Source organism: Lathyrus oleraceus, chromosome 4 (genome assembly GCF_024323335.1).
Source record: "Lathyrus oleraceus cultivar Zhongwan6 chromosome 4, CAAS_Psat_ZW6_1.0, whole genome shotgun sequence".
Classification (NCBI taxonomy): domain Eukaryota; kingdom Viridiplantae; phylum Streptophyta; class Magnoliopsida; order Fabales; family Fabaceae; genus Lathyrus; species Lathyrus oleraceus.
Window position 1 is genome coordinate 151139775 of NC_066582.1, and position 20190 is coordinate 151159964.

General features: G+C 41.0%; 1 protein-coding gene and 1 long non-coding RNA gene across 5 annotated transcripts in view; one reads left to right on the forward strand and one right to left on the reverse strand.

Moving 5' to 3' along the window:
• LOC127074223 (uncharacterized) overlaps positions 1-19840 on the forward strand; it is a 29347-nt gene extending 9507 nt beyond the window's left edge. The window contains exons 1-3 of one of the 4 annotated variants that reach the window (XR_007785952.1): positions 9936-10082; positions 11308-11373; positions 19364-19840. Coding sequence is in view for 1 of the 4 variants with exons in the window: in XM_051015528.1 (XP_050871485.1) it covers positions 33-3153 (3121 nt within the window). In the remaining 3 variants the exon portion in view is untranslated. Of the gene's footprint in view, positions 1-32; positions 7570-9935; positions 10083-11307; positions 11374-19363 lie in introns of those variants that run through there. The other 3 variants (XR_007785954.1, XR_007785953.1, XM_051015528.1) reach the window with 3 other exon arrangements.
• On the reverse strand, positions 7909-9686 carry LOC127074225 (uncharacterized). The gene is made up of 3 exons (XR_007785956.1): positions 9540-9686; positions 8448-9352; positions 7909-8344 (listed from the first exon to the last, which is right to left on the reverse strand). It is a non-coding gene; the product is annotated as an uncharacterized LOC127074225 (long non-coding RNA).
• Positions 19841-20190: the final 350 nt, after the last annotated feature.

The window sequence follows — 20190 nt, forward strand, 5'->3', positions numbered from 1 at the left end:
CTCTTTTTCTAAAATCAAGCATCAACATGCAGAAATGATATTATGGCATCCACTATGAACAAATCTGTTATGGCTCAATGTGATTTCGACAATCCCATCTACCAAGCTGAAGAGGAGAGTGATGAAGACCGTGAACTCCCGAAAGAATTGGCTAGATTGTTGAAGCAGGAGGAAAGGGTCATCCAACCTCATCAGGAGGAATTGGAGATTGTGAATCTTGGTACTGAGGACGCCAGAAGAGAGATCAAAATTGGGGCTGCTTTGAAACCTGAGGTCAAGAGCAGGTTGATTGAGATGCTGAGAGAGTATATGGAGATATTCGCCTGGTCTTATCAAGATATGCCTGGGCTGAATACTGATATTGTGGTTCACAGACTACCTCTCAGAGATGATTGTCCTTCAGTCAAACAGAAGCTTCGTAGAACGAGTCCTGATATGGCAGTGAAAATCAAGGAAGAGGTTCAGAAGCAGTTCGATGCCGGGTTCTTGTCAGTAACAACTTACCCGCCGTGGGTAGCCAACATCGTTCCGGTGCCGAAGAAGGATGGCAAAGTCAGGATGTGTGTCGATTACCGGGATTTGAATAGGGCGAGTCCGAAAGATGATTTCCCATTACCTCACATCGATGTATTGGTGGATAACACGGCTCAATCCTCGGTATTCTCTTTCATGGATGGTTTCTCGGGCTATAATCAGATCAAGATGGCGCCAGAGGATATGGAAAAGACGACATTCATTACACCTTGGGGCACGTTCTGCTATAAGGTGATGCCATTTGGGCTGAAGAATGCCGGTGCTACCTATCAGAGGGCCATGACGACTCTCTTTCATGACATGATGCACAAAGAGATTGAAGTGTACGTGGATGATATGATTGCGAAGTCGCAGACAGAAGAGGAGCACCTGGTAAATTTGCAGAAGTTGTTTGACAGGTTGGTCAAGTTCAAACTGAGGCTGAATCCAAACAAGTGTACGTTTGGTGTGAGATCAGGGAAGCTGTTAGGCTTCATTGTCAGTGAGAAAGGGATTGAGGTTGATCCAGCAAAAGTCAAAGCTATTCAGGAGATGCCTGAACCGAGAACAGAGAAGCAGGTTCGTGGATTTTTAGGAAGACTGAACTACATTGCAAGGTTCGTATCTCACCTAACTGCCACGTGTGAACCGATATTCAAATTGCTTAGAAAGAATCAGGCAATCAAGTGGAATGATGATTGTCAGAAAGCTTTTGACAAGATAAAAGAGTATCTACAGAAACCTCCAATCCTGATCCCTCCAGTTCCAGGGAGACCGCTGATAATGTACCTGTCAGTTACCGAGAATTCAATGGGGTGTGTATTGGGACAGCATGACGAGTCTGGTCGAAAAGAGCATGCCATATACTACCTTAGCAAAAAGTTTACCGACTGTGAAACAAGATATTCACTGCTCGAGAAAACTTGCTGTGCTTTGGCCTGGGCTGCTCGCCGACTGAGGCAGTATATGTTGAACCATACTACCTTGTTGATTTCTAAGATGGATCCAGTCAAATACATCTTTGAGAAGCCGGCTCTCACCGGACGTGTCGCCCGTTGGCAGATGATCTTAACTGAGTATGATATCCAGTACACGTCTCAAAAGGCTATCAAAGGTAGTGTTTTGTCAGACTATCTCGCCGAACAACCGATCGACGACTATCAGCCTATGATATTTGAATTCCCTGATGAAGACATCATGTATCTAAAGATGAAAGATTGTGACGAGCCTCTTGTCGAGGAAGGACCGGATCCTGATGACAAGTGGACCTTGATGTTTGATGGGGCTGTAAATGTGAATGGTAATGGTGTTGGTGCGGTGCTGATCAATCCTAAAGGTGCTCATATACCTTTTTCTGCCAGATTGACGTTTGATGTCACCAACAACGAAGCTGAGTATGAGGCTTGTATCATGGGGATAGAAGAAGCCATTGATCTGAGGATCAAAACACTTGACATATTTGGAGATTCAGCTCTAGTGATCAATCAGGTCAATGGAGATTGGAATACGAACCAGCCGCATCTGATTCCGTATAGAGATTATACCAGAAGAATACTGACGTTCTTCAAGAAGGTGAAATTGTACCATGTCCCCCGGGACGAGAATCAGATGGCTGATGCTTTGGCTACTTTATCGTCCATGATAAAAGTTCATTGGTGGAATCATGTGCCACATATTGAGGTGAGTCGACTCGAGAGGCCTGCGTATGTGTTTGCAGCCGAGTCTGTTAATGCTATTGATGATAAGCCATGGTATTATGACATCAAGAACTTCCTCAAGACTCAGGAGTATCCTGAAGGTGCATCAAAGAATGATAAGAAAACCCTGAGAAGGCTAGCTGGAAGCTTTTATCTGAATCAGGATGACGTGTTGTACAAGAGGAACTTTGACATGGTCTTGCTCAGATGCGTGGATAGACACGAAGCAGACATGTTGACGCAAGAAGTGCACGAGGGTTCGTTTGGTACCCATGCTGGTGGTCATGCAATGTCAAAGAAATTATTGAGAGCCGGCTATTACTGGATGACTATGGAATCCGATTGCTTCAAGTACGCTCGGAAATGCCATAAGTGCCAGATATATGCTGATAAGGTGCATGTACCACCAAGCCTGTTGAATGTCATGAACTCGCCTTGGCCGTTTGCCATGTGGGGCATTGACATGATTGGGAAGATTGAGCCTACTGCTTCGAATGGACATCGCTTCATTTTGGTTGCGATTGATTACTTCACCAAATGGGTGGAAGCAGCTTCCTACGCTAATGTTACCAAACAAGTGGTTGCCCGGTTCATCAAGAAGGAAATCATCTGTCGTTATGGAGTCCCTGAGATTATCATCACTGACAATGGTTCAAATCTCAATAACAAGATGATGAAAGACCTGTGCAGAGATTTCAAGATTGAACATCACAACTCTTCTCCTTACAGACCAAAGATGAATGGTGCTGTAGAGGCGGCAAACAAGAATATCAAGAAGATTGTGCAAAAGATGGTTGTAACGTACAAGGATTGGCATGAGATGTTGCCTTTCGCTTTGCATGGGTACCGTACCTCAGTGCGTACGTCGACCGGGGCAACCCCTACTCCCTTGTGTATGGTATGGAAGCAGTCCTGCCTGTTGAAGTGGAGATCCCTTCTCTGAGGGTATTATTGGATGTCAAGCTGGACGAAGCCGAGTGGATTCGTACAAGGTTTAATGAGTTAAGCCTTATCGAAGAGAGACGGCTAGCAGCTGTGTGCCATGGGCAGTTGTATCAGAGAAGGATGAAGCGGGCCTTTGATCAGAAAGTGCGTCCTCGGACAGTTCAAACTGGTGATCTAGTTTTGAAGAGGATCCTTCCTCCCGGTACAGATAACAGGGGCAAGTGGACTCCTAATTATGAAGGTCCATATGTTGTGAAGAAGGTTTTCTCCGGTGGAGCCTTGATGCTTACAACAATGGATGGTGAAGATTTTCCGTCCCCTGTTAACTCAGATGTAGTCAAAAAATACTTCGCGTAAATTGACCCGCTGGACAAAAAGAACAAAAGAGTCCAGGCAAAAAAGGGCATCCCGGCGAACCAAAAACAGAAAGAAAAGGTTCGGGCAAAAATTAGGGATATAAATGAAAAGAATTTGTACACCCGGTAAGTCGAAAACCCGCAATGGGCGGCTTAGGCAAAAATGGGTATCCCGGTGGATTGAAAACCCGAAAGGGCGGTCCAGCCAAAAGAGGGATTAAAGCGAAGACTACAGTCTGAGTTATCTGTATTTCATTGCGCTTCGTCAGCTGCCATCTTGAAAGATGTGATCGGTCCAGTCATTCTTCTCAGAAAGCAAGGAGTTGGGAGGAAAACTGATGATCTGTGGGTTATAACAGAATTGGGAAATAGTGGATGCCGTATTCACATTGCCATTAGGATAGTTTATTTTCCTTTTGTGTGCAATTACCTCTTTCTAGGAATTGCTTCCCAATGTATTCGCCTTTTCAGGCACATTTTCAATCAATAAAAGTTGTTATTCAGATAAATAGCTCTCTTGTTTTTATTTTTACTGTTTTGTTTGCAAAAACGTCCGAATTTTTGATAAACATTGCATATAATAAAACATGGAGGCTTAACAATAACTTGCAGAAGGATAAAACAGTTGAAAATCATTTTGAATGTTGAGGACACTTGAGCATATCTTGTCCATGTACCCCTGGGGCATTGTGTTGTGCTGTTTTACAGGTCGTCTTCTGTGATCATCTCCCCAGCAGGTTTTTCTCCGAGCAAGTTTGAGATCTGTAAGAGCTGTGTTCCCTTGCTGAGGTGCCTGTGGATAGTATCTTCTTTCCCCAGCAGACCTAAGGATTGTCTACCTCCAGCAGGCTTGTGTTGGCAGGTTCCCCAGCTAAGATCCCCGCTGAGTGCCTGGCGGACGTTTCCCCAGGAATTCCCCCGGCGGAGTTTGTCATGAGAATGTTGTTCCCCAGCAGTTGGGTTTGTGATACGTTATCCCCAGCACGGTCGTGAGTGCTTCTCCCCAGCAGGGTTGTGAAGGTCTATCTCCAGTATGATATGATGTGCTATCATCCCCACCAGAGTTGTTCTCCTCAGCAGAGTGGTGTGGGTTTGTTCTTCAGCAAGTTCCCCGAGTGGAGCGGGTTTCACGAAATATTCTCCAGCAGAGTTCATCCTACTTGTGGATTGGACGGGTTCCCGTGGCAGATCAGTATTGGCATCCCCAGCGGAGTTTAGTCTACCTGTGGATTGGGTGGGTCGTCCCCAGTGGAGTAGTGGTTATTCCCCGAAGCAGAGCTGTTCTACCTAAGGTTTGGTGGAATCTTCCCCAGTGAAGTCGCTTTATCAATCTCTGGTAAAGATGTCTTGTTATTCCCTGGCGAGTACCATCCCCGAAGAGTTGCTTGGTCTACTTCCCCAGCGGAGTATTGTTTATTTGCTTCCCAAGTGGAGTCCCCGAGTGGATTGGATCCTGTGAAGGACATCCCCAGCGAAGTCTATCTTATTCCCGGCAACAGTTTTGTTTCTCCAGCATGAGTGAGAAGTCGGTGCTTTCTCCGCAAAGCATTCCCAGATGAAGGCTCTCCCTGCAGAGTATTCCTCAGTCAGAGTCTCCCCGCCAAGTTGGAGTACCTGATCTTTTGGCTCCGTAGCCAGGGTGCATTTGCATTTTGCATGTAGTAACCATTGCATCCTCAAAAAGCGTAGCATTTCCATTCAAGGTGGAGCATTACGCCATAGAAAAATTCAAACATATGCATTCATGTGTTCGAAACCAATCAGACAGTATCCCCGGCAGAGGCGGATGTTTGTTCAACCTGTACAGCACATTTGCTACAGTTGCTCCTGATGGCGTTCAGGGTTAACCCCCACCGAGGTTTATTTCCTCATCCGTTGGTGAAAGGAAAAATTGTTTCTCCCCAGTGAGACCCCCCCTGCAAGTGTCAAGCCTTGCCCTGTCATCTTGTAGATGTCAGTATCTCGTCAGCACCCGCGAGGGTTGTTTCTTTGGTGTCGGTAAACACCATCTTTCGGTGATTTCCAGTCATGCGTAAGTGTCTGGTCTTCTTTGGTGTCGGTAAACACCATCTTTCGGTGATTTCCAGTCATGCGTAAGTGTCTGGTCTTCTTTTGATGTCTGTAAACATCATCTTTCGATGTTCGTAACGTCGTCCCCCTTCCCTAATGAAGTTTACTCCTCTCCGTTGGTGTCGATAAACGTCGAGTTTTTCCTATGCGTCCGATGATGTATAGTTGATATCTTTCCCCACAGGGTCGTCCCCAGAAAATTACTCCTCTCCGTTGGTGTCGATAAACGTCGAGTTTTTCCTATGTGTCCTATGACGTATAGTTGCTTATTCCCCGCAGATCATTTGGTAGTACCAGATGATTCCCCTCAGAATATCCTCCTCTCCGTTGGTGTCGATAAACGTCGAGTTTTTCCTATTCGTCCTATGACGTCTAGTTGTACCCTTCCCCAAGTGGATTTACCTCTCCGTTGGTTTCGATAAACGTCGAGTTTTTCTCATTCGTCCATGAACGTCTGATTGTATACCCTATTCCCAGTTCATTCATTAATGTCTGGTTGATTTCCCAGCCAGAATCCCCAGTAGATGTCCTATTTGGTGTCCGGTTGAGTCTCCCTTTCGTCCTATGACGTCTGGTTGAGTTTTCTCCTTCTCCGTTGGTGTCGATAAACGTTGAGTCTCCCTTTCGTCCTATGACGTCTGGTTGAGTTTTCTCCTTCTCCGTTGGTGTCGATAAACGTCGAGCTTCTCCCTTTCGTCCTATGACGTCTGGTCGAGTCTTCCCATTCATCCTATGATGTTTGGTCTCCTTCTCCGTTGGTGTCGATAAACGTCGAGCTTCTCCCTTTCGTCCTATGACGTCTGGTCGAGTCTTCCCATTCATCCTATGATGGTTGGTTACCTCTCCGTTGGTCTTGGTAAACGTCGAGTTTTTCTTGGTCGTCCCAGCTGATTCACCTCTCCGTTGGTTTTGGTAAACGTCGAGTTTTTCCCATTACGTCCGCTGACGTATGGTTGTATCCTTTCCTGGTTATCCCCAGTAGAGTTTACCTCTCCGTTGGTCTTGGTAAACGCTGAGTTTTTCCCTATTCGTCCTATGACGTCTAGTTGTACCTATCCCCATGTGGATTTACCTCTCCGTTGGTCTTGGTAAACGTTGAGTGTTTCCTAGTTGTCCGTTGACATCTAGCTGAAGATTTCTGATCTCATTCATCGTGTGTCGATGTCTGGATGTGGTTGTGCTTTGAAAAGAAGAAAAACAACAAGAAAAAAGACAAATCCCAGCAGGGTGCAAATTTCTACGGTTCTTGGTATTCAATCCCTGTTTACCCTGAAAGTCTGACAGCCGTTGCTCTCATCCGTTCGGGTTCCCAGTTGATTGAATAGGGGCAGCTGTAGCACCTCAAATTTGCACCTCCCATTTGTACATTCATTTCATTTTTTTAGGTCGTTAACATCACATTAACATTGCCTTAGCATTGCATAGCATATTGCATTTTATCATGCGAGACTGATCAGAAGAAGTCATCTGTGCAAGAGAGCAAGGGATTTTCACGTTGGAAAAGGTCCTATGGTCGTTCTAGAAAGCTCATGTGAATTAAGGCTCATGTTGTAGCAAGTTGGCCAAAGTTGGGGGTTCAGGAGTCCACAATGCATAACCAAGTCGGCTGAGGCCCATAAAAGTCAACTGTCTGACCAAATGTCCATATACAACCCGTATCCATTTTTAAACCAAATCCAATTAATCCATAACCAATTGTCCATAAACCAGTTTTGTTATCCAATTAAATCCAATTTAACAGTTTAACAATGATCCAGTTCCAAACTAACTACCATCTAATTTTAAGCCCATTATCCAATTTCATATCCATTTTAACCCTTCCATTTATCCAATTCAATTTTAATGAGTACAATGTTACATGTCCAATAAGACAAAATGAAAATGGAAAAAAATAAAACAATGGAATTGGCAAATGAAGCTGCTAACGGAAGAGCACGAACGGAAGCGCTTTGTTATACTAGTTGCCAACACCGAGCCAGCTGCGGCAAACTCATAGTAGCATTGCATAGTAGTAGCTGCATAATTCATAAAAAAAATTCTGCATTTGCATCATAAAAATTCTGCATAATTCATAAAAAAAATTCTGCATTTGCATCATAAAAATTCTGCATAATTCACATAAAAAATTTCTGCATAATTCATAAAAAAAATTCTGCATTTGCATCATAAAAATTCTGCATAATTCATCATAAAAATTCTGCATAATTCACATAAAAAATTCTGCATAATTCATCATAAAAATTCTGCATAATTCACATAAAAAATTCTGCATAATTCATCATAAAAATTCTGCATAATTCACATAAAAAATTCTGCATAATTCATCATAAAAATTCTGCATTGCATCATAAAAAATTCTGCATTGCATCATAAAAATTCTACATAATTCACAAACAAAATTTTGCATTTACTGCATAAAAAAAATTCGCCATTTGCATTCACGGCCTACAAGGGAGACCAGATCCATTTGACAGCTTCACATAAGGCTTGGCATCCACAGTTCTTAAGCAATGTAGAAGGTTGAGGTGAATCCAACAGTGAGGCTAGGCTACAGTCAGTTGCAGAATGGCAAGAAGTGTTACCTGCTGCAGACCTGCTACACCATTTGTCTCAATCACCGTTTGACCCTTCAAACACCATCGTGATCCTTGAATCAATTGTGTGAGCGCCAAGCTGCCTGCAAGCCGGCAGTACAGGGTATCAATAGTTGGCAAGGTGCAACAATGTGATGGGAATGCATGTGCGAAGCGCGAAACATGAGACCTGGACAATCAAAATGCAGATGGCAAATTACGAGCTCGCAAACAATTAAGCACATTCCAAATAACGGTGGATCACTTAAAATAACCTGCAAATGCTAACTTACTGGTTCAGCTCTTTCTCTTGATGCAATCAAGAATGATTCAACAACCAAAAGGGAATTATTAGCATTGTTGCTCAGTCACCCTCTATCCCCGTTACAAACTGGAAGGCTACTTCTCCGAAAGTTGCAAGCGATGGATTTGCTCGTGCTAACTCATCTAGTGGTGTGTCTGAATAGTTAGTTTATGCAAAAGCCAGGCAGATAGCTCCATCCGGCCATTTGGGCTCACCCGGCAATGCTGGTGTGGCTGGAAACTCCAGTGACATGACAGTGCAGCAGTTCAGTCTTCATAGTAGAGGTGCTCGAGGATTTTCGAAGCAATCTGTTGTAGCTGGTGATGGAACGCCTTATATGCGTCCATATCAGCCTTCTGCAAACATGAGCTTAGGTGCTGTTAGCCTTTGAATGCGAAAGCTTCATCATGTGGTTCTGGTTCGGAACATGAAAAAATACAGTACAACCAACAATTAACCCAACCTGCTTCCCAGGTTACCATAACTGACACTGCACAAATTGATAAACCTGCAATGTATCAGAATTTAGAGCAATATTTCAACACAAGCCAGCTGAGTGAAAAAGTGATGCTCTCTCTGAATTTTCTTTAGGCGAGTTTGCAACTGAAACTTGTCAAAGATCACATAAAGAACAAGGCAGTATACATGCTGAATGCGCCACGTAACCAAGTTGCGAGATAGCTTTGCCATGAACCTGTGAAACTATAAGGAATACCAACTCAAAGCATGTGTGCGCCACACCAGTTGTATCTTTAAGCCACCAATCAAAAATGCAGGGAATTTGAACTGAGACTATTTCATGAATCAATGTATCATGCTGCCAAGCTCTATTGAAACACAAGTCAGAGTAACCTAACTAAATGCTGCTGCAATACCAAGCATACCAACACAGGCCTACAATCCAAAAAAACAGTTCAATTCAAATCAATGAGCATCAAGATAATAAACAGTTCAGGGAGTTAAGGGATCCAAACCAGTTCGGTTCAAAACAAGTACCCACAGTTGGGTCTTCAGTGAATAAATCATGAGTGAAGCGTGCCATTCAGTTTCTAAAACACACGTGACTTAATTCAAGACTCACCTTCACTTAAGTGCCAGCTGGACGAATGAGATTGAGCCACCCAAATCTGATTCTCCAACTTGCCCCTTGGATCAAGCCTATATAAGTGGCAATCATTGCCAATCATGGGGTTCGAACGATTTTTCCCTGATTCCCAGAAGCTTCTGCACTCAGTCCTCACCTTCAGTACACGCTCATTCTCCATTGTTGTGGGAGCTTCATCATTCGAAGCTCCACACGGCAGAGCTAGGCCACCACTTCAGCCTCCTCTTCCACCACATTCACCGTACCAACCTTCGATCATCCTCACAGAGTCTTCAACCACTGTAACGAATTCTCAAAACCTTTGCCACCAACGATCAACGTCTCACCAGAATCACTCCAAGAAAGGTAGAAGAAGAAGAGCATTGAATACAAGTGGAGGCGAAGCTCGCGGCAAGGAGAAATTCTAACCGAATTCAAGAAGATTGCAAGCACTGAAACAGAAGGAAGAAGAACGCGGCGACACATCAAAACCGATCCATTCGTAGCCGACGCCGATCCGTCCTCCCGTCGTCATTGCCGGTGAGTTATTGTTCTTCTTTTTCGTCGTGCTCGAGTAATTTGTTGATGCCGTTGCGATTCGGCTCCGTAGATTAGGATAGCTGATGTTGTTGATTTCGTAAGTTTGAGTAGTTGATTGTTGATGGTGGATGGACGCGAATCGCGTTAGACTGTTGAACGATCCGAGATGGTGAAGTGTCCGCGAACAACGATGTTTGCTGGTGAAGGTCAGGGTGATGACGAATGTGATGTTCGCACGGAGTTTTCTTTAAGCACTTTGTCAACGGCAAGCGCTTCATTTGCCTGTGTAGCTTTTGCGAAAAGCGCGTTTGGTGAATTCTTCTTGGACTTCACCTATACGCTTCCTCACATGTGTATTTCTATGTTCCAGATGGTTAGATGCTGATTAGAAGAATTAGGATTATGTAGAAGCATTAGATCTCAGATTAATAGGCTAGTTAATTAGTTCTTAGGACTTTAATTAGGTATTAAAATTTGGTCTTAGAGCTAATTAGTCACTAGAACTAAACAGAGTTTTAGGAATTATCAAACTTAGATTTTCCATAAAGAAAAACATTTGAAGGAGTATTAAAGATTAATTTTAGGATTAATTGTGGACCATTAGAAATACTGTTGATTTAGAATTAATTCTAGGATTAGTTTAAATAGATTTTAGAAGCTACTTAGAATTTTAGTGGTTGATAGAAGTCATTTGAAACATTAATTTTAGGATTAGAATTAGATAATCTCTTGGAATTTTTAGAATGTTAAATCTAGTGTAGATTTTAATTGATTTTAGTTAGGAGTTTCATTCGATTAATCCCTAATTGTGAAATGACTATTCTACCCCTAGGCTTAGAAATAATTCAATCTTGCATGCTCCCTTAATTTTAGGACATGTTGTCACTTGAGTAAATGAATTTTATGTGGAGTATCAGCTTCTGTTCTGGATTTTTTCCCTCTTTTGACCCTAGGCTTTGACCTAGTGGTTTGGACTCACTGTTTGGATTATGGATTTCAGGTTCAAAGGCACATTGCCATGATTGGAGTGCCTCATTCATTTAAGCCTGATTATTGGTTGATGTCGGCTAACATTGTGTTGTTTTGTAGGCTTTGAGAACAAATTCACTTGTGCTTGTGCCTGGCTCATTGTCTGATGATGCTTTGTCTGTCTGTTTAATGTTGACTGTTGGTTGTTTGTCTATACAGTATACAGTTTAACTGATTGTTTTAGATTTTTTCACAGGTACCTAAGTGGCTTTGAGTTCATTTTGAACTTTGCTTTGCTAGCTTGTGGTTGCTTACCACTGAGGTATAATCTTCTGACTTCATGTAGTCTGGAGACCCGGCTGTTATCGGGCCGGGCACATTGTCTGAAGTCCTCCTTAAGAGGCAATGCTTGTGTATGTTTATATTTGTCCTAAGCAGGGAAAGTCCTCATTTGAGGCAATTGGTGGAAGGTAGGGATAAGCAATCTATCCCCCACTATTCTGTGAGTCTTCTCCTTGCTCCCATTACATGGTTGTAGCATTGAGATCCAAGCCCAAGATCTTGTACATTGTACAGTCGAGTCTATGTCCTGAGCGTAGAAGGGTCCCCCCATTCTGGACCCACGCTCCCTTGTCTGATGCTCTCTCTGACTTGAGATAGAAGCAATGAGGCACACCCCTCATCACCTTTCATCTAGCTTCACCTTAGCCCCTCAATGGCAAGGTTAAGAGCTAACCTGACCCCGATACAGAGGCTTGTTTGTTGAGGTTGATATGACCCCTCGACTAAAGCCTAACCCTGATGTTTGAGCCCCCTTGTTGGTGTGTTTATTTCATGCTGTATATGTTTGTGTGGTGTGATTGTATCCCCTAGGTTTGCTAGACTCCGCGTAGTCTCGTTGGCATGACAATTAAGGTAGCACGGTTCCTTCGTATAGGACTTCCTTTCTTGCTTGAGCTTTCCTAAAACACAAACAAACATTATCCCCTCTTAAGGATACGTCCACACCTTCTACTACAGGTGAGTAAGTCTCCAAAGGTCGAGCATCCGGTAGATTGCGTAGTGACGTTGTCCACCTAAAAAACACAAACCAACAGGAATAGTTTAGCCGAACTACGGCAACTCTGATTCTCACGTTCAGGTGAGATACGTAGGCACGAGATGCGATGTCTTGTCGAGTTTGACTAACAACTAACACTAATTCTTTTCTCTCGCCCTCGTTGCGATTGAGACCTTCCCCTTCTCTTGCCCTAGTTGCAATCGAGACCCTTCTTCTTGTTGCATGCTGTTGTGTGTTTTGGGTTCGGATGCTGACATAATTCCATCAATTGGTTGTCGGGCTCCATGTTTGCCCTTTTGAGTGTGTTTTGGTTCGGATGCCGACATAATCCCATCAATTGGTTGTCGGGCTCCATGTTTGCCCTTGTGTGTGTTTTGGTTCGGATGCTGATGTAAGTCCAGTGATTGGCATTCAGGCTCCACGTTTGCCTTTGCCTGTGTTTGTTTGTGTGCGTGTTAGCCGAGCTACGAATGCTCTGATTCTCCTTCGTCCAAAGGAGATACGTATGCATAGGATGCGACATCCTAGCGAGCATGTGTCGTTTCCCCAGTCCGAACTACTTTGACTCTGATGTCTATGCTTGATAGACTAAGTAGGCCCAGGATGCGATATCCTGCCGAGTCAGTCTCAGTCTTGTTTGTTTCCTCGTGTCTCTTTCAGCCTGTATAGATGTTTATTTGAGCAGTGTTTTAGCAACCATTTTCCTTCCTATTGTGCGTGGATCCCGTCGAGTACGACGGATGCGTAGGGGTGCTAATACCTTCCCTTCGCATAACCGACTCCCGATCCCATTCTCTCTGGTCGCGAGACCATGTTCTTTCCAGGTTTACTCTGAGCGTTTCCTTTCCCTCTTTTGGGATAAATAACGCACGGTGGCGGCTCTGTTGTTCTTGTTTTCCCGCCGGTTTTTCGCGTAATGCGACAGGTATCCCTTATTAAGTTTAAACACGAGGTGTTTGATGAATTCAAGAAGTTCAGAATGAAGGCTGAGAATCAGAGTGGTCAGAAGTTGAAGATTCTTAGAACTGACGGTGGAGGTGAGTATAACTCCAAAGAGTTCCAGAAGTTCTGTGATGAGAATGGAATTGAGCATGAGGTTACTGCTCCTTATACCCCTCAACACAATGGTCTTACTAAAAGAAGAAACCGCACTTTGCTTGATATGGTGAGAAGCATGCTAAAGGAGAAGAAACTTCCTTAGAAGCTTTGGGGAGAAGCTGTTGCCACTGCAACGTATGTACTCAACCGATGTCCTATGAAGAAGTTGAAGGAAATAGTTCCAATACAGAAGTGGACTGGAGATAAGCAAAGTGTTAGTCATCTGAAGGTGTTTGGTTCTGTTTCCTATAAACATGTTCCAGAAGCCAGAAGACAAAAGCTGGATGATAGAAGCAAAGTGATGATTCTGATAGGGTACCACAGTACAGGTGCATACAAGCTCTATTGTCCAGAAACCAACAAAATTGAATTCAGTAGAGATGTGATTGTGAAGGAATCATAATTTTGGAATTGGGATAAGTCTCAATCTGATTCTGATGTTAGAACTTCTGAAGAAAGGTCAGAGTTAAGAATTTCTGAAGTTAGAGTAAACTCTGACATTGATTCTGATTCTGATAGTGATTCTGACTCTGGAGAAGACTCAGAAGATGAAGGTGACTCTGATGATCCAGACTCTGATGACCCAGACTCTGATGGTAATCCAGATTCTGGTGGCAATTCAGACTCTAGAAATATGCCAGCCCCTGAAGATGGTCAAAGCTCTGGAGGAAGTCAACCATCTGAAGCTAGAAACTCTGAAGCTCAAGACTCTGAACAAGTTCAGAGACCACAAAGAATCAGAAACATCCCCAGAAGATATACAGAATTTGACATGCTGCAAGACACTGAAGTAGACTCTGAAGGAGAAGTTATTCAGTGTGCCATGTTAGTAGACTTTGAACCCATAAGTACAGAAGAGGCTCTTAAGTAGAAGCTCTGGCTGAAGGCCATGAAAGAAGAACTTGATGCTTTAGAGAGAAATAATACTTGGAAGCTGACAAAACTTCCAAAAGACAAGAAAGCCATCAGCGTCAGATGGGTTTTCAAGCAGAAGTTAAAGCCAGATGGTTCAATTGGCAAACATAAAGCAAGGTTGGTAGCCAGAGGATTTCTACAGAAACCTGGGCTGGATTACTCTGATGTGTTTGCACCTGTAGCAAGACATGAAACAATCAGAATGGTGATTGCAATAACTGCTAACAGGAATTGGCCTCTGATGCATTAGGATGTAAAATTTTCATTTCTGAACGGTCCATTAGAAGAAGAAGTTTACGTGTCACAACCTCCTGGATTTGTGAAAAAGAATCAGGAAGGAATGGTGTACAGATTATACAAAGCTCTATATGAATTGAAACAAGCGCCCAGAGCTTGGTATTCATTTTTCAAGAAGCAAGGCTTTCAGAAATGTGAGATGGAGTACGGTGTCTATGTTCAGCATACTTCTGAAGGAAATATGACTCTGGTATGTTTATATGTTGATGATATACTGCTGACTGGAAGTTCTGAACAGGAGATAGCCCAGTTCAAGAAAGTTCTGATGAATGAATTCGAAATGACTGATCTAGGCAAAATGACATACTTTATAGGGATGGAGTTCAGATACTCTGAGAAAGGTATTATTTTGCATCAGCTCAAGTATGAATTAGAACTTCTGAAGAGATTTAATCTGAAGAATTGTAAGATTGCTGTCACACCTTCTGATACAAATCAGAAACTGGATTCTGACTCTGATGGAAAGGATGTGGACGCTACAACCTTCAAACAGTTGGTTGGTTCTCTGAGGTATACCAGACCTGATATTTGCTATTCAGTTGGGATGGTTAGTAGGTTCATGAGTAAACCTAAGTGGTCCCATTACCAAGCTGCTGTCAGGATTCTGAGGTATATCAAGGGAACTCTGAAGTATGGAGTATTATTTCCTTCTGGAAGAAAGGACGGGTCAGAACTTCTGAGTTATTCAGATTCTGATTGGTGTGGAGACAGAGTTGACAGAAGTAGTACGTCTGGGTACTTATTCAGATTTCTGGGAGGTCCCATTTCTTGGTGTTCCAAGAAGCAACCTGTTGTGGCGTTGTCAACTTGTGAAGCTGAATACATTGCAGGTGCTGTTACTGCATGCCAAGCTGTGTGGATTTTGAATCTACTGCAGGATCTGAAGATTAAAGTAAACAAACCTTTGAAGCTGATGATTGACAACAAGTCTGCAATCAATCTTGCCAGAAACCCAGTGTTGCATGGGAGAAGCAAGCACATTGAGACCAAGTATCATTTTTTGAGACATCAAGTTCAGAGGGGAGTGTTAGAAGTTGTACACTGCAACACTCAGAAACAGTTGGCAGATGTTCTGACGAAAGCTATCAAGATTGATCAATTTCTCAAATTAAGGGATGGAATTGGTGTTGCAAGTTTTGATGGAATATGAATTAAGGGATGGTATTAGAAGTAATTCATATTTATTAGTTATACTATTTTCTTAGCCCCTAAGTTTGTTAGAGGGTATTTTAGTATTTTATCCTATTCTAGTAACCCTAGTTTTAGCTTATAAATAGGGTGGCAATCATTGTAACTTTTATCATGTTTTTAGCCGTCATTCTCTTAATAGAATATTTCCGTTCATCATGTATTCTACCTTTGCACCAACAGTCATAATCAAAATCACAAAGATGATTATTCCCAAATGTGGCCTAAAATGAGTAGGAAAAAATTGGTTTTACGTCCACGCTCACTAAATTCTAACCTAACATGAATTAACATCGATTTCGTAAAAGGGTGACGGTATAATGTAGAAATATGTCAAAACACTAAAACTATTTCCTATTACTATTTTAGGATACAATTTTGCAACCATTTCCAAAGCTAGCATTGCTTGAAACAAAAAAAAGAAACACAAAAAAGAATGACACTCTCGGTAAGACAAATGCAAAGTGTTAAGATCTACGACGAAGTAATGGAAACCAAAGATTACCTTAATAAAGGAGTGAAGAAATATGAAGATTATATGCATTAAAACTCTCTTTTGCACAATTTCAAGAGCTTGAGAAAGAGTTCACTAGGCTTAAAACACATAAATATTAGTGGTATTCTAGAGGTTGTATATGATAAATTATATTGTTGCAAAATTTAGAGTAATAAAATTGCAGGGACTGTTTTCTCCTTCATTTTGTCTTCTTCCCAATTCCAAGAAGCCTTCTCACCAAATACAACATCCCGGTTAATGATCACCTTGTTTGTCTTCAAATTGTAAAGTCTATAGCCCTTTGACATGAAACTATAGCCAATAAAGACACATATTTCACTTGTTTCTTCCAGTTTTGTCCTCTTTTATTTAGGAATTTGAGCATAGCAAACACACCCAAAAACTTTAAGGTGGTTAACTGAAGGTATTCTTCCACTCCAAGCTTTAAATGGAGTCTTATTCCATACAACCTTTGTTGGACATCTATTCAGCAAATACACAATAGTATTAGTAGCCTCGGGCCAAAAGGTTTTAGGAAAACCTTTCTCAAGTAGCATAGACTTCGCCATCTCCATCACGGTTTGGTTCTTTCTTTCAGATACACCGTTTTACTGAGGTGTATAGCCAACAGTGAGTTGTCTTTCAACACCTTCATCTTCACAAAATTTGTGAAATTCATTCGAGGTGTACTCCTTCCCCCTATCACTTCTCAACATTTTTATAAACCTACCACTTTGTTTCTCAACAAAAGCTTTAAACTTCTTAAATATTACAAAAACATCAGACTTTTGTCTCATAAAATATACCCATGTCATGCGGGTAAAATCATCAATAAACAAGATAAAATACCGGTTTTTTCCATGAGAAAAAGTATTCATAGGACCACACACATTTGTGTGTACAACTTTCCAACCCTTGTTTAGCTCTCCATATTCCTTCCTTTGGAAATGGTTGGCGGTGGCGTTTGCCAAGAATACATCCTTCACACACACTAGATTTTTCTTCAATTATTGGCAGCCCATACACCATCTTCTTTTGATAAAGCAACTTGAGACTATTGTAGTTCAAGTGCCCAAGTCTCTTGTGCCATAAACAAGAGTCATTTTCTTCTCTATCCATCATGCTGATTTTTTTTTTCATAATTAAGAGAAAGTGGAAAGCTTCTATTACTGGTCATTTTTACAACAACAACATTTCTTCTCTTTGAATCAAAAATTCTGCACTCACGATTCTCAAAATTTAGAGAATAGCCATGCTCCAAAAGTTGTCCAGTACCTAGCAAGTTCTCATCCAACTCTAGCACATAAAGAGTGTCATGAATGACTTTGCTTCCTTGCTTTGTTGTAACTCCAATGCTGCCTTTTCCTTTTACTTCAACATGTTCTCCATTTCCCAATTTAACTTTTGAGTCAAATGAAGAATCAATGTTTATAAAAGCCTCTTTCTTTCCGGTCATATGGTTGCTATAACCGCTATCCAAATACCACACATTTTTATCTTCTTGAAATGCTTTTTGACAAGTAAAGAACACATTACCTTCATCATTTTCTCCTTCTGCAAATGAAGCATGTTATTGATTGACAAAACGATAATCCTTTTGAATATGCCTGAATCTCTTGCAATTGTGACATTGTGGTTTGCCCTTGTTCCAACAATCATTCTCGTTGTGAGTGTTACTCTTACAGATTTTGCACCATTTATTTGATGCTCCTTCATGCCATCTTCCGTCATTCGCGCATCTTCCTCTTTCTCGTGAGTTTCTTCCTCTGTCCATGCCTCTTCCAAATCTGCCACCTCTAGAAGACTCACCTCTATTTTGTATTGGGGGCTTATTTTTACCATTGTTGGGCTGAATGTTGAGTTTAGATTGAAAGACACTCTCAACTGATTTTTCAGAGTGTCGTAACAACCTTTGTTCGTAGGACCTCAAAGACCCCATCAACCCTTGAACATACATAGTTGATAGGTCCTTGGTTTCTTCTATAACAGCCACCATAGGATCAAATTTCTCTATCAAACTAATCAGAATTTTATCAATAATTCTGCGATCATCTATTGTATCTCCATGTGACTTCATTTGATTCACCAATTCAGAGAATCTATTAAAATATTCATTCAAACTCTCATTCTCTTTCATTCTTAAGAGATTGAAGTTTCACAGTTCTCACCTTTGAGTCTCCTTCAAACTCTTGTTGTAGAATATTTCATGCTTTCTTTGATGTTTTTGCTCTCATAATACTTGGGAAAATGGATGTAGAGACTACTCTTTGAATCATCCCGAGAACTCCATCATCTGTGATCTTCTTTTTCTTCTTCAATTCTTCAAGTCGTTGGCTTGATTCTTCAGCCTCTGTTGGTGCTGGTTCTTCATACCCGTTTTGGACGAACTCCAAGACATCTAAAGAGGTGAATAGAGTCTCAATTTTAACAGCCAAAAAATCATAATTTTATCCTTCAAACAAAGGAACTTTAACATTGCTATAAACTGTAGAAGAGTTGCTTCTGGAAGCCATTTTTTTGTTTCTGTTGCAGCTGCAAGGATCTGTAACTTTGATACCACACGGTTGGTGGTATTCTAGAGGTGGTATATGATAAATTATATTGTTGCAGAATTTAGAGTAAGAAAATATATATTTTTTGAATACTCTTATATATTATTGAATCCACCACACACTCACGTTTATATAAATTTAAAGGAAACTGACATAGAAGACAATAAGTTGATAATCAAGATAAAGACTTTTTGATTCTCACAATCTTAATGATACAACTCTACTATAAATCTAAATAAAGACAATTATTATAATATGATGATTACAATTCTCTCATAATACATACTAAAGATAGTGGTGGTTACAACACATTAATTTTAACAATAAAGATGTCAAGAAGGAAATGAGTAAATACAAGGACTAAGAAAGGAAGATAATTTCTCTAAAAGCTTCAATATCCAATTCTAAAGTGGAAGAGCAAGAGGATTGTAGTACAAGTGATGATTATAACATGATTAACTTATACGACATCTACCCAATAAGGGTTCTCCATTATAAAATATGTTATTATTTATTTCTAGTCTTTAACTAAGCTTATTCATCAACCATAAGTGACAACCTATTATTGTTAACACCTATGTTATACATATGCCCTCTTCTTCCTTTCTACGGTATTCATATTCACTATGTATATATATTTATTCATCACTAGTTAATTATAGTAGATAAAGCTGTATTTATGAAACTTATTTTTGATTATATATAGGTCACGTTGGAAGCAGAACAACAAAAATGCTACATGAAGCAACCGAGTATATTCAGAAATGTTTGGGAGGTGGAGAAGACGAAGCGCTCATGTTATGCGGTTCCAGCACAACCGCGGCGATCAAGAGGCTACAAGAAGTAATGGGAATTGTGGTGCCTTCTATTTTGAGGGGGAAAATGTTGATGTATCTTGATGAAGAAGAAAGATGGCTGATTTTTCTAGGACGTTATGAGCATCATTCAAATTTACTTTTTTTGAAGCTTTAAAGTTACAACTAGAAGCTTATAAAGATAGTAATAGGATCGTAAGTGCAATGCTTAACCATCCTGTTCTTGCAAAGTAGATGTTGCTGCATTGCAGAAAATTTTACTATCAGTCTCATCATTTACGTACAGATCATTTATGTTAGAAGATAAGTCGAAAGAATACTTATTTTTGAATATAGAATAGCGTAGAAAGACAATATTTTTCTAGTAATTCCTTCCACCTCTGATATGTTTCCTCTATTAACTAAACATGAAAAAAATGATATACCAAACCTAACAGACATTAATCATTAGGTTCACATCAGGTTTAAAGATGCATCAAACATAACTAGCAGTTTCTATTCCCGGATTACGATGAGGGTCAGCTTTAGAAACGAAATTATACACTTGATATACAAAATGTGCTAATTTTGTTGTTGTACCAATATGGATTCTTGCTCAAATTTGAAATGGATCTGCATACTGTGCTTCACAAAGTTATGTTTTCTATGTTTTGCAAATTATTACAATTGCGAGCAAAGAGCAGTAAATAATGCATGAAGATTATTTTTATAATAGCAG